A 15,459-nucleotide genomic window follows, 5' to 3' on the forward strand; every position below is an offset into this window, starting at 1 on the left:
TAAATGTTTTCAAATGCTTCTCTCTTTTCAGACCCATTTCCCGTTTGCTTTTTAGATCATTTCTTGGTGAGCATTCTTTTTTGACATTTACTAAATGTCAGCTATAGTCCGTGTTTAAAACATTGGCCTATGGCCAGCGGGCTTACCAATTTATATTAGCCTGTTAAGAAAAATTAAATAAAACATGAAAATGAAATGAAAATTGCTTCAAAGAAAAATGAGGGCTAGCAGCGAAAAAAACCATTAATGGCCTGATCCTCATCCATTCGTTTCCTTGCTGTATTCACAGTTGTGTCATTTTGTACTGCTGCCAGACTCTGAAAGGAAATCCAAAGAAAGATTTAAAAATAACTCTTTCATATAGCAACTATTTATTGAGTACCTATTCTGGATCAGCACTAGGAATACAAAGCTGAGGAGACTGCTTCACTCTGCAAGCAGTGACAGTCTAATGCAATGATTCTCAAACGTGGAATTCAGACTGGAGCTGCTCTCACTGAAGCCTTTCGGAAGGGCAGAGGGCCTCCTAAAGGCACATATTTGTACAGAGTATCCACTGCTAGGAATTTTTTCCTAAGAAAATAATCAGGAGAATGTGCAAAGATGTATTGAGTCTTTCAGAGTCATGATCTTCATTTTTAAATAATAAATGATTTGCCAGATGTTCTGGCAGATCTTTGACACCTACTTCACTTAACCTTAATAAAGAACTTAGCTCCAAGTTATTTTTCTTGTCCACTCACATTGTATGTGTTATTAGTTTCTTAGTATTTAATTACTATCTTAATAGTTTACTGAGCCAGTTCGCTGTTGAGTTTTCCTTTCTTTCTGTTTACTCGCCAGTACAGTGTGGACAATATAGTAAGTTAATGACACTGATGCCTTCTGTCTTTGAACCCTTCTGTCATTGTCATGGAGTTTACTTAAGTGGTTGTGATAAGTTACTCCAAAGTTAATACCAAATATGATTTTAGTTTGGATGCTGGTATTCTCTGTTCCCAATCCACGTTTGTATAAAAGGTTGCTTGATCCTGCTTGGCCGTTAGTCAGTAGCTGTGGAAGAAAATTGAGGTACATGAGTTATATCATCAAGCACTTGGTATTTACTTTGGTTCATTCATATGGTGGCTGAGAACAGGTCGAGAGGTTAGCCGGTTCCCTACTGTTAACTTAAGTAGAGTCTGAAGTTGTTTTAAATGTAGAGTACATTATCTAAGATCAGCTTGCAGAGGCTCAAAACTTTTATTTCCCACATACAGAATAGGATTTAGTTAGTATTTGGACTACTATTCAACAGCCTTTCTGACCTTCTATTTCATTCAAAAGTGAAGAATTAGAAATTCTGATGTTATTTGTTAGAAAATAATGGAATTTCTGAACTCAAATGTTATTTCTGAAACAAATTAATGCAAACATCCTGTTAAACTAATGCTAACAAGGCATTGTAGCTTCTGTCATCTAGAGGTTTGCTTTGGAGACTTTATTTTTCCCTTAAAGTGGCAACCAGGTTAACAGAGAGCTTAAACATTTGTACACCTAAGACTTTTCCATAATGATTCTTCAGAGATCTAGTCAATTGAATCTTCTGCTGCTTTTTCCTTCAAGACAATGACATTTCCAAATTCCTTTTTTTCGGAAAACAGAATAATTGATAATTTGTTCTAACTTAAGGGTTACTCCTCTTCAAAAATCTGAAGTCGTTGAGATGGTTAAGAAACAAGTCAAAGTCATAACGCTTGCAGTTGGCGACGGAGCAAATGACATCAGCATGATTCAGACAGCGCACGTTGGTGTTGGTATAAGTGGCAATGAAGGCCTTCAGGCCGCTAATTCTTCTGATTACTCCATAGCGCAGGTAAAGTATCATTTCTACAAAACACACCATTTGTCTCAGTCAGCTGACACTATGAAGAGAAAAATACTAATTTTTTTCCACTCTTGTTTTAGTTCAAGTATTTGAAGAATTTATTGATGGTTCATGGTGCCTGGAATTATAACAGAGTCTCCAAGTGCATTTTGTACTGCTTCTACAAGAATATAGTCCTCTATATTATCGAGGTAATTGCAGGTTAAGTTTAAAATCCTTGTCGCTTGCATAGATATTTAAAGAAATTTTCTTTATGAAGACATTTTCTCATTTTAATTAATCCTTCACTTGCCCATTTACTCTTTATAACTTCTAAACATGTTAAAAAGTTTGGGGCCAGGGCTGGTCCCGTGGCCGAGTGGTTAAGTTTGCGCGCTCCGCTGCAGGCGGCCCAGTGTTTCGTTTGCACGAATCCTGGGCGCAGACATGGCACTGCTCATCCGGCCACGCTGAGGCGGCGTTCCCACATGCCACAACAAGAGGGACCCACAACTAAGAATATACAACTATGTACTGGGGTGCTTTGGGGAGAAAAAGGAAAAAATAAAATCTTTAAAAAAAAAGAAAGTTTGGGGCCAGACCAGTGGCATAGCAGTTAAGTTCACACGCTCTCCTTTGGCAGCGTGGGGTTCACCAGTTCAGTCCTGGGCGTGGACCTACACGTCACTTGGCAAGCCATGCTGTGGCAGGCATCCCACATATAAAGTAAAGGGCACGGATGTTAGCTCAGGGTCAATCTTCCTCAGCAAAGAGAAGAGGAGGATTAGCAGCAGATGTTAGCTCAGGGCTAATCTTCCTCAAAAAAAAAAGTGTGTTGGCTGTGGAAAATAACTAATGTTTAAATTCCAGCTAAAAATGTTATATTGCTTTGGTAAGAAATGTTGAATTAGAATTGCTAATGAAGTAATGTTTTCTGTTTTTAAAAGACTACAAACTATATAGCATTCTTTATAAAGCTCAGACACATACTAGAGAAAGCAATACACTGGTTAGGGATGCACACATGGAAAACTATTTAAAAAGAAAAGTAAGGGAATGATAGACTTAAAACTGAGGATAGTGGTTCTACTAAGGGGTGAATCAGGAAAGATGCTCATGCAGTTTTGCTAGTATTGTTCATCTTATAGTTCTTATTAAGTTTCAAGCTTTGATACTTATATACAAGTATCCCTTGCTATCCAGATCTGTTTTGGTTTCTGAGGTTGGTAAGTAGCAAGAGTTCAGACAGTGAGGATTTTGTCTAAGAATTAGAACATTCAGTTCCTGTGCCTGGATAGCAAGGAATTTCTACATTCCTTTTCAGGTATCAAATAGGACATTTTTAAAAAGAAAACTTAGCCTAAGTCAGGAATATCACTTCTAAAAGGATGCATTTTGTTCTGCAAACATTTTTGCAGCCCTACTGGGTGCCAGGCACCAGGTATTTTACAACTACAAAGTAAATCAAGCATGGTTCGTGTCCTCCAGGAACTTGCCAATAGAAATACAGTGCAAGCCACATGTATAATTTTAAGTTTTTTGGGAGCCACATTAGCAAGAAGTAAAAATTAAAGCTCAAATTAATTTTAAAATGCTATTTGATTTAACTCAGTATATTCAATATTATCGTTTCAACATGTAATCACTGTAAAAAATTATTAATGGGATATTTTACATTCTTTGTACTACGTGTTCAAAATCTGGTGTGTAATTTACACTTACAGCACATCCCAATTTGGACTAATCACATTTCAAGTGTTCAGGAGCCACATGTGGCCAGTGGCTGCCATACGGGACATCACAGTGCTAGTGGATAAATTTAACTAAACTGATTGGTTAACCAGGTCGTGATAGATAAGTTATTTACCATTTTTTTCCCCCAACATATGGCCCTTTTATCGTCAGAAGCTGTATTTATAATACTTAAACTCTAGGTGTTACCAGTGTCTTGCTCTTCTTGCAGCTCCAGAGAGCATGACAATGAACTCTCCATAAATTGTTAAGAACACCCTCCATCTTCTGCTCCTGTCAGAGGACCTGCTCACACCCTCATAAATCTGCCCAGGGCTCTCTCACAGATGTTTGTTTATGCCACCTTGCCCTTTAAGCTGTTGACTGTTTCTACACATCTATCAGAAGAGACACAACCTCACCATTTGCTGTATGGAAATAATATACCATACTTTACACCAGAGAAGTATCACTTTAAACAAAAAAATCAGTAGATTTCACATTTACCCTGTTGACACGTTAGTTGGGAACTAACGTATGTTTTGTTCAGCTCTTCTTTATTTCCCTGTCAGAATGCTTATCTCCTTGTTAAAATGTTGACTGAGCAGAGTTCTTATTATGAGTCAGGCTAGTAAAATTGAAACTGAGTTTTGAAGTGTGCAGGAAGTTCCACTTATTGGTCACTAAAAATCTCTAATTAGGTTGCAATCCATTAAGTGAAATAATAAAATGCTTGGAAAGATAAACAGGATAATCTGAATTTACTTATTGTTCATTACTGCTGAATTTGATCTGGAATAATATGTGTTTTGAAGCAAAATGCTCTTCCAAAATAGCTTATAAGATCCAAAAAATATATATTCTTTGTTGTACATGTAAATTTGTGATTCTTTTCTAAAATAATTATTTTTGATTCCCAATCTCCCGTATAGTTCTAGCTTTTCTAATTATATTTTCTTCTCATCTCAGAACATTGACATTCAAGTGACTATCAATTTATACGGTTTATTTACATATACTTTTGAAGATACAAGGAGTTTAAAGCCACTGGCAGCAATCAGTCTGCTCACAAAAATTTAATTTTGTAAAATGAAATGAATACTCAACTTGCTGCTTTTTAAAATCTAGATTATTTGGCAGCCAACAATGAAGCGGGCAAAACTTATGTACTAATGGGGGAAATAAAATATATTAAGCTCAAATGAGGAGCTAAATCTCCACGCTCTGTTTCAAATGCAGAGTTACGCAATTTGTGGTCGATTCTCCCTAAATTTCACTTGGCTTTGAATTTAAAGCCTCTTCATGAGATATTTAACACTGATCAGATTTTTTACACGTTGAAAAGGACGTAAAGTCCTAAACTTTACTGGAAACCTCATTTTTTCTTTTAGCACTTTATGGAAACATATTTTGAATATAATTCAACTATCTTGGAAACAAATTGACCTTTTAAATCAATTCCCAGATACCCAACTTTTGCCAGCTAAAACAAGTTCTGCAGATGTTAATGGCTCATGTCAATACTGTGAATGAATAGACAGAAAACACATCATTGAATGTCTCTAGTGAGGACTACTGCCAGTCTCGAATCTCTCCTTTCAGTTTTTTGTGTTGATCAGGCGTGGGAGCAGAGGACTCATTGACTATTTGTAAGCTGCTGTTTAATATGCAGAAATGCTCCATCAGGAAAAGTTCTGTGAAGCTTTAAATGCCACGCCTCTGCTGGGACGTGGAACTTAGAAAATAATACCAGGAGAGGCAGGTCTGAAGTTTCTCTACTAATAAAGGAATAGTCTGGAACACTACGGGTTTTATAGATTATCTGCAAACACTGCTTTTCCCATTGCTGTGTTGCCAGGAATGTCACTATCTAACTACTCCATTGCCATAAATTACAGCCAAATAAATAAATACGGATTTGGCAGGTGGCCGTATAAGCACTTACTTATGGTGACCCGCTCAGCAGCCGCTGTAGGTGTTCATTGAAATTACTGGCTCTTTCTAAAGAGATTTTTTTAAATTATTTCTCTGAAACATCTCACTCCTTCCTAGCAAAATAAGACCTTTTCTTTAAAATCATTGGTCTCATCCTGGTTTTCTGGTAAGATCCCAAAACAATGTAGTGTTTCTAATTTCCAGAAGCTTTGATTAAGTCGATGAGGTGATACTTTCCCAGCACATTGTGCTGGATTATAGATTTCCTGTGAATTTAAGCAATCTAGATGCCTCCCCAGGGGACTCATGTTTTCTTTTTGCAACCATGGTTTTGATTGAGTCCAAGGAGAGACTTTTATGTGTTTATAGTAATTTAGGTGTTGTTTTATTTAGCAAGGAATAGGTTTCTAATAGATCTTTTAACTACAAATCTCGGACTCACTGAATTCTGGTAGACTTCTTCACTATTAAACATCTTTTCTCTCTCCTTTAAAATATGTAAACATGAATGCCAAAATATGTGAGTGAAGGTGTAGGGTACTATATTGGAAAGTTCTGTTCTTATCAAGTCATTTCTCCTTTTTTAAAAGAGAAATTAGAATAACTTTTTAAAATACAGGAAGAGAATTTTTAAAAACACATTCACGTACCTTTCAGTACGAAAAATAAAAAGGTAAAAATACATTGATAGCTTTCCACTTAAAAATTTCTGCATTTCTGTCATAAAGCAGTTTATGCATTTTAAAATGAACTTTGAAGGCAAATATGTTAGTTTGTCTGCAAATTATTTTGAATTTGAAACTTTCTGTAAATATTCATTGATTTAAGACAGGTTCATAAATTTCAAGCTCAGTATCATTTGAATCAGCACCGAATGTTATGTACAGAGAAGCTAGGAGACCATTCACATTTACAAATGTTTACTCACTCACAAATTTGTTAACATAGTTTTCTCATTTTATACAGTTTTGATTATTGCAAATGCATTTATGACTGTAACCTTTGAGCCAAGTCATGTCCATTAGATGAATGTGTTACACATGCAGCTTTGGCTTTCTTCAGAGCAACAAAGATTAGACCCCATCTTCATAGACTAATAAGGCCATAATTTGAAAGTTTGTGTTTAAAAATTCCTTATATTTCCATCATACCTAAGAAATCTGAAAGAGCTTCTTAGCGTGTATTACTACAATGGAACACAGTCGCCTTCAGGGAGTTACCGTCACCCAGAGTATCACAAATATGTATTTACATAATCCACATCTCAAAAAGGCCAAATGTGAAAACAGAATAGAGGGCATTAAAGTCTGTTTTGTCAACTTGTGTCTACTTACGCTTTTAAAAAAAAGTGTAAAGTCAGCAGCACCACAGTAAGGAATAAACTTAACTTCACGTAAGATGCTACGTTCTTTTAAAGCTTGCGTGCAAAAATGAAGGATCTGGCTCCTACTCTAGGGCGGATGTTCAAATTTTTTTCTGTAAATATATGTAGCAAAGCAAGCAAGAATTTCAGATTTGACTCCAATTTCTATGCTTTTGTTATTGTCCTTGTTAATGTGTGTTACAACCCTAACACAATTTGGACTTATTTTTCATGTGCTATCGCTACTTTGTTTTCTTTTCCATCTCGTGAAGCAGACATTCGTTTTTATCTATGCTCAATCACTCCTTTCCACTATAAAAAGGAGAAAGATCAGTGTGGGTACAGAAACTGTTCATCGGGAGGCCAGCCTGGGTACATATTGATAAATGGTGAATTTGTAGCAATTCATGCTTCCATAATGAGATTAAATGAAACGCGAAGTGTAGAAAAGTCCCTGTAACTCCGATTCAAAAATTCACTTGATCGGCATGTAAGACTGCTTTCCTCCGACAGGTTTTGTTGTTGCTGTTGTTAGGTTTCGGTTTTGTGGATGTGTTTATGTAATCTCATTGCCAAGCCAGACTTTTACTCTTTCAGATCAACTTGATTTTTAATTACATTTTAGGTCTACTTTTTCAAAAAATTATATTCAGGTTTTATTGATTTACTAACATTTACTTAATTTTCCATTTATGTTAAACATGTTGGAAAAAGTTTCTCTATATTGCTCTTTAATTTTATTACAGTTATAACAGTTTAGGTTTCTGTTTTTAAGAGAATTGCAAAATATATAAGAACATTATGCTCTATTAGTTAAAGATTTGTTTTTAATCAAAGCCTAAATCTAGGTTATAAAATATTTTAATGTATAAATTCAGATTTCACTTTCTGATGGCTGTGATTATCAAGAATTATAAACAAGCTCATATACTTTGACCCATTAATTCTACTTCTGAGAATTCATCCGAAAAACAAACAAAAAAAACCAAAGGAGCACAAGGAAATTTTTGGAGGTGATGGATATGTCTGTCGTCTGGATTGTGGTGATGGTTTCATGGGCGTATGCATTTGTCCAAACTCACCAAATTGTATACATTAAATGTGTACAGTTTTTTGTATATTAGTTATACCTCAGTAAAGCTGTCTTTTACAAAAAGAATTCATCATAAGCAAATAGAGATGTGTAGGACTTCTGTACAAGAATAGTCCACTCAGAATTATGTATAATAGTGAAAACTAGAACAAGCTGAATATCTAAAAATAGTTATAGCCACATGGTAGAGGTTATAGAACCATTAACATTATTTTAAAGGATATGTAACAACTTAAGAAAATGTATGTTACATAATGTTAAGAGGGAGAGGAGTGGGACAGGACACTATATACAGTAGGTTTCCAGTAAGGTAAATTTATGAATGTATATAAATAAACTATATGAATACATCCAATGCAGAAAAAAATGGTGATTGTATTATTATAGTAAATTATTTTCTAGATAGACAAGTATATTTTATAATAAAAACAATAATCTTTAAATAACTATCAGGGGATAAGTGTTTTAAAAGGAAATTAAAACTAAAAATTTAATGACATAAAATATATTTCATAAAGCGCCTTTTAGAAAATAAGGTTATATTTAATCTTTTTTTAAATCTGTAATTACCTATTGATATAATTCTTTGTTGATTTGACAAGAGGAGCCAATTCTGACTTAAATAGCAAATACCTTATGAAAACATCCCTTCAAATTAAAAAGTAAAGCAAAGATATGCCATTTTCAAGATAGTGGTGAAAACATGTTAATGCTGCTATTATGCAATGGTCGAGTATAAAACAGATTCTAAGCAATGCATTTGTGTTTTTTGTGTTCTAATTTTGGCGTTTGGGGGTTGTTTTCTTCCTAGATCTGGTTTGCCTTTGTTAATGGCTTTTCTGGACAGATCCTCTTTGAGAGATGGTGTATAGGTCTTTATAATGTGGTAAGTTTAAGACATTTGCTTATTCCTGTTTTGTTGAATTCTTTGAGATAAAGATTCACCCTGCATTTGGCTGCTTGGTATAATGACCAGTTTGTGCGTTTTAGATGTTTACAGCAATGCCTCCCTTAACTCTCGGAATATTTGAGAGATCATGCAGAAAAGAGAATATGTTGAAGTATCCTGAATTATACAAAACATCTCAGAACGCCCTGGACTTCAACACCAAGGTAGGACACGATACCCCGGCACACGTTTGGGGAAACTTACTTTACTGCTCTGATTACCAAGCTGAGGAAACAACTCCAGGGTGCCGACCATGGTAACTCAGATTTGCCTGAGGTTCTGATTTGGACCGAGAAGGTTTTTTGTTTGTGTGTTTTATTATAAAACTAAAATGTAACCGTGATTCACTGGACTTTGCCAGGCAGCAGTAAACTGAGTCTGGCAGACAGAAGTGAATGTCCTTTTGGCCCTCTGACTTTCTGTCTTTGCAGTGTTGTGGGGAAATGCTCATTCTTCGCAGGGGTCAGTCATCCAGGACTGACAAGCACTGTCTTTACAAGTATAAGGTGGCAAGGGGTGATTTATCATTCTTTACTAATTTTCTATTTTGTGAAATAACTTTTTCCTCAATCGAATATTAGGTTGTTTATATTGGGCGTTAAAATTATGGTCTCTGGGAAATAATCATTTAGTCATAAGACTCAGTATTTCCAAGCCGTAAAGTTTAAAATACAATATAAAATATCCAACATTTTGTATAAAATCGTTATCTGGGTTTATATCCTACATAACACGCCATGGCCTATTGTTATCTTTTGTGGTCCATGATTTTTATTCATCCTAACAACAAAAAATATCTCGTTTTCTGCATAGTTTACTTTGCAAGTATATATTCTAAAGCGTTTCCACTGGTATTTGTTAGTAATTCAGGTTTCTGTTCAGTGTAAGTGAGGGAAAAAATTTTTAATTTTATAACAGTCCAGGTAGATGCCATTTTGAAACTATAATAAAAGCAACAAATATAATACACTTTCACAGACTTTTTTCCCATCTCATATATCATATGTTTATTAGCATGTTACTAATAATTAGATGTAACCTAAATTCAATGTTTTCAATTTAGGGCAGTTAATGTAGGATATTTTTAATATTTATTAATTCATAAAGCTCTTGAATGACATTTGTTCTCGGTATACTAAGGGAATAAAGTGAAACAGGTGTTTCAGTGCCTCTAACCTCACACCGTAGATGACAGTGCTAAGTTTATAGCCAGGATGTTATTCATCTTCTGAGACTAGGTCTTCATGAATGCAATGTGCATGCGTGTCCAGGTGTGCACACACAGACAACTTGATGGCATTTTAAATAACTGAATTTGGTTAATTTAAAAGAGCTGAAGTCTTCTTAGATTTACATTGCTTCTGAAAAGTATTTTTAGTGGTCTCTTAAAACTATTACTGTATAAAATGCAATATCTATGCTTTTATTTTTGAGTGTTTTTTGTTTTGTTTTTTTCTTTTTGCTGAGGAAGATTCGCCCTGAGCTAACATCTGTGCCAGTCCTCCTCTATTTTGTGTATGGGTTGCCACCACAGCATGGCTGATGAGTGGTGTAGATCTGCACCTGGGATGTGAACCTGCAAACCTGGGCTGCTGAGGAGGAGTGCACCAAACTTAAGCACTAGGCCACAGGGCTGGCCCCATTTTTGAATGTTTTATTTTGGGATTTTTAAAAAATTTATTTATGATGTCCAGTTTATATTAAATTCCACCACCTTGCTGGAATGTTTTTCATTACCTATGTTAGGTATTTTCATGTGATGGAAAGCCACAATCAGGGCAGATAAAATGGACTTTGAGCTCTTGTTTCCCTAGAAAGGTGATCTGAGAGCTGGGGGAGTTCCAGGCCTCCTGGCATACTAACAATAATGCTCACCGATCTAGAGAGTTGTATCAGCCCCAGCCACAGGTCCCCAGTCTACGATAGCTCAGGCTGCACGGTGCTCACTTGAGAGGAAACGCTATGGCCACAGACTTGGCCATGGTACTCCTGCTTATAAACATAAAGTGACCCTCACAGGATTACCCAAAGCAATTCCCAGAAAGTCACATCCTTTCATGCCCTTTGCACATGGCAACTTGGAGACAGTTACGTGGCCAGGGAAAAGGTAGGATATAGTTTTAGTGTGGAAGCATCATTCCTTGTATCCTTGGCTATTTTGTTGTTTACAAAGTATTTCATTATCTGCACAACCCATGCATTTCGAAATGTCATCAGATCAACCCAAATAAATTATGCAACTTCTGTATCCATTTGAATATTTATGTCTACACAAATTGCCAACCATTTTTTATAGGGTTTATGGATTTTTCTAATGATTTCAGTGAAAATTCTTTGATTAAATCCCATATAAGTGTTTTAAAATTCAAGGACAAATGGCTACAAAATGCATAGTTGTCTACACAGCAGTTGCTGTGGGTCTCCAGTGTAGAAGCATTGTTGTCCTGAATGATGATGATTGCATTTGTTATGGTAAGAAGGGTCGGAGGTTCTGAGGTCATGACGGGTCGAAGGATTAGCATGTGACAATAAGTATCGGTCAGGAAAATGGAAAAGTAGAACTAATTTTTCTTGCACCCACCTGTGCTTTCTGTCAAATAAAAACTTGTGGTAATGACATAGTGAGGAGAAGAGACAAAGGTTAATGAGTAACACAAGTTCAAATGTGTAATGTATTGGAGCGTAAATTGGATCATACAATCCAGTGTGGCTGGATGAACTAACAAAGGAGATTGAGATCACGGTGGAAAATTTGGGAGGCAGGCAACTTAATTTCTGTTGTTTGAACAGCTTAAAACTATTAATACATGCCAATTTTATTTAGGATAAGTTTTGCTTGCAAGAAGCACTTTTAAATGACAAAGCTGTTGCTCTTCAAAGGGCCATAAGAATTCTAAGCAGTTTTTCTATAACTTAATCTCTCACATCTATGCTGCACAGAAAGTGCTAGTGATGCACGCTCTCTTGTCCTTAAAATACAATAGATATAGAAAGTGATAACTGTTAAATGATGTTATAATTGTATGAAGTTTGATGTTGCCAGGTGTTAAAAATTGTGAAAGCCTTTTATAAATTCAGGCATAGTGACAGTACTTTACTTGAAAGAATTATACAATGTAAATCTTATACCTGCTATTTTTATTGTATAATGTGTGTGTATAGATATATAGAGACAAGGAGAAAATGCATTGTATCCTTACCATTGAGAAGTTTACACTTATGGCACATGGGAAAGAGAAAGTAAAGATTTCACCAAATTACAGTATTTTCAAAAGTTCATTCTTTTGGAATTACAAACATAGTCCTACGTAAAGAATTTCAGGATCTGCATTTATTTTAAATTTTATTTTCTTGTTCAGGCAGAAATTTAAACTTTTAATATTTGGTTTTTAAAAAGTAGAAGAATTTTCACTGAAGCTGAAAAAACATTTTGAGAAACATAAAAATAAATAAATGACCCCTGAAGGTCTAAGAGGCAGAAAGTGTCTGTCAGTTCTATTAATTCACAGTGGTGGCCCGACAGAAACACGTTTTGTGAATCCAGCTCACAGATAAAAAGAAAGGTCAGAGTTCACAGAGCTAGTTTATCGCAAATGGTTCTCATGGATTTTTGTTTTCCCTCAGGTTTTCTGGGTTCATTGTTTAAATGGCCTCTTCCACTCAGTTATTCTGTTTTGGTTTCCACTAAAAGCCCTTCAGTATGGTAAGTAGAAAGAATATGAATGCTAAGAGATGACTTTTTACTTTTTTAGGAAAATAACTCATTGTCAATATATGTTAAAAATTATAGCAGTGTTACATTTTATGGTATTTTTCTTAACCTGAAATACATGCATTCAAAAGTTGTACACACTTTAAAGAGTTTTATTATTCCTTTGGGAGCAAAGTGATTTAATATATGCAAAGCCTTTCTTCTCTACTACTCATGTTTTCCAAACTTACAGAGTTAAATTTTAGGGCCCTTTTTTCCTCTGTTGATGTATAGTTTGAAGACAATAGTGCTAATATTTTATGTAGTCTGTTTATGATACCTATGAGGCTTGTATCAGGCTCTTTATACTGAACCTAATCAGTGCTAGTATTTTCAAGTATACTGGAGCCGATGTTTTGAATGAGATTTTTAATACGTTTTTATGTTCATCTTGGAGTGTAGGCTTTTCCTCTGCTTGTTTTGAGGGAGTGATTTTATTCTGTCAGTTTTGAGAGATAGGATCATGGTGAATTTCCTATTCACATAAAAATGAGTAAGTAGCCACTTTAGGATAGAGATCCCTGTGATGCTTAAGCTGGTGCTGCTGTGTCCCAGAGCAGACCTTGCCTTGAGATCCTGAGGAAGACAGCCAACCATTCAGTGCGTCTGCTCCCAAACTACAGTACTTAAAAACACAACACATGCTCCACTGGAGGATTCATCAGTCCTTTAGAAGTACAGGTCATACCTCGCTGCCTCTGAGTAATGCTTGCCAGCAGAAGAGCCTGCTGTCCATCCATTCCTGCCCACCTACGGTCTATTCTCCACAGGCAACCAGAATGATCCATGTAAAACGTAAATCAGACCAGGTGCCTCTCTCCTCAGAAAACCCACAGACTTCTATCACATTTAGAAGGAAATCCGCAGCCCCAACCTTACCCAAATCCTCCACCTGATTTTTTCCCCTGCTTTTCCTCCTCAGCCTGCCAGCCTCTGTGCGATCCCTCATTCTTCACCCGGAGATGCCAGCTGGCTGTCTCCCTCACTCCCAGGTCTCTGCTCAGAGAGGCCCTCCCAGATCACCCATTAGAAAGAGCCACACCGCTTCTCTTGCTCGTCCCCTTGCCCTCTTGTGTCTTCTTCCTGGTACTTGCCTAGTAGGGTGTGATATGTGTGTCTATTTTTTGTTGTCTTTCTCCTCTGTTAGAGTCAAAGCTCCAGAAGGGTAGGGAATTGTCAGTTTAGTTCACTGTTGTATTTGCATTGCTTAGAACAGTGCCTAGCTCCATCGTAGGCACTGAGTAAATTGTCAGTGAATGACGAGAGCATGAGGCATGGGTGGGGTGAGAGAGTGTTACAGAGAAAGCAGTGGTTTTATGTCCTAGTTAGAGATTTCCATCTCATTTCTTTATTAATTGCTCTGCTAATGCAACAGTAAATACTTCTCTTTTTGTAGGCCGTGGAAGTGAGTGTGGTAAGAAAATCTAATTAACGTATAGAGTATTGACACAGTAGGCCAGGAAAACCACAATAGAATTTTTTTTTGTATATTCACAGAGTTGTGCAAATGTCACCACTATTTAATGCCAGAACATTTTCATCACCCCATAAAGAAACCCCATATCCATCAGTGGTCACTCCCTGTTTCTCCCCACCCTTTCCCCCAGTCTCTAGAAACCACTAATTTTTGTCTCTGTGGGTTTGCCGATTCTGGACATTTCATAAATGGAATCATATAATATGTGATCTTGGTTCATCCATGTTGTGGCGTGAATCAGTACCTCATTCGTTTTTATGGAAATTTGCAGATTAGTTGTAGACATTTCTAAGTTTGTCCACAATATACCCACAAGATATAGCACATCAGATCCTATGTCCTTAATCATGGAATACCCCCATAGAGAATGGGGTCTAGATTGCTGGACTGACTGTTAAGCAACCCTTCCTGGCTACTTTTAACCAAATACTTTAGAAAGGGAAGCGTCACATTATGGAGCATCTGCCATGCTCCAGGCCCCATGCTCAGTGCTTTACATATGAAACATCTTTTTAACCTCAGAACTTCTCTGATGTGGGTAGTTTCACTCCATCTTTTAAGTGAAGAAAGTGAGTCCCATGGAGATTGATTATAAATAACACAAAATGACACAACTAGTAACGGAACCAAGCCCAGTCTATGTCTCCAGAACTCACCAAACTATCTCTTCTCTTCATACCAGCATCACTCTCCCTGACTTGTCCCGTACTTTATTCTAATGTGTTTTGTCCTTATGCATTGAATATGTATTTGAATAAGTATTGTTGAAAATGTGCATAAATAAAATATTGTATTACGCATACCATGAGGTTTAAATTTTTCGATGGTGCCAATGATTTAATTATTGTTATTTTTTCATTTTATTTTATCAATAATAGTAATTTTTGTTTGTTGACTACCACTCCCTTCATCTAAAACCAAGTTTGTTAGTCATTGCTGGAATAACAAAATACCTTAAGATATACCCCTAAATTCAGCCGTATCCTCAAAGAGCCGTATGCCTGGAATCATATTGATGCTCCTCAGTCTTCTATGAGTTGTTTTTATGAATCCCTGTTGGTGCAATGCCAACAACTTTACTGAGAGATAGTAAGAAGGCTCCCAAAACCCTCGTCTCTATTGTTAACAAAGTTCTTTATTGAGAGATCAGAATGTCTTCTCCTGTCTCAATGCCCATAACATTAAGCTTTGCTTGAACAAGTAGTTTGATTTTTTTTTTTTAATTTCATGGAACCTGAGAAAGAATTGGTTAACAAGTCAGGTTTTCTTCTTCTTGTTGGCTATTGGAAATTTGTTTTAAATTTATGACCATAT

General features: G+C 36.1%; 1 protein-coding gene across 8 annotated transcripts in view; it reads left to right on the forward strand.

Moving 5' to 3' along the window:
* Positions 1 to 15,459, forward strand: part of ATP8A1 (ATPase phospholipid transporting 8A1) — a 221,092-nt gene that overhangs the window by 169,308 nt on the left and 36,325 nt on the right. For all 8 annotated transcript variants that reach the window (XM_023638157.2, XM_070263872.1, XM_070263876.1 and 5 more), the window contains 5 exons: positions 1,672 to 1,855; positions 1,948 to 2,058; positions 8,780 to 8,854; positions 8,959 to 9,081; positions 12,542 to 12,620. In XM_023638157.2, the coding sequence (XP_023493925.2) occupies positions 1,672 to 1,855; positions 1,948 to 2,058; positions 8,780 to 8,854; positions 8,959 to 9,081; positions 12,542 to 12,620 (572 nt within the window). The remainder of the gene's footprint in view (positions 1 to 1,671; positions 1,856 to 1,947; positions 2,059 to 8,779; positions 8,855 to 8,958; positions 9,082 to 12,541; positions 12,621 to 15,459) is intronic.

The sequence above is a fragment of the Equus caballus genome, chromosome 3, assembly GCF_041296265.1.
Source record: "Equus caballus isolate H_3958 breed thoroughbred chromosome 3, TB-T2T, whole genome shotgun sequence".
Classification (NCBI taxonomy): domain Eukaryota; kingdom Metazoa; phylum Chordata; class Mammalia; order Perissodactyla; family Equidae; genus Equus; species Equus caballus.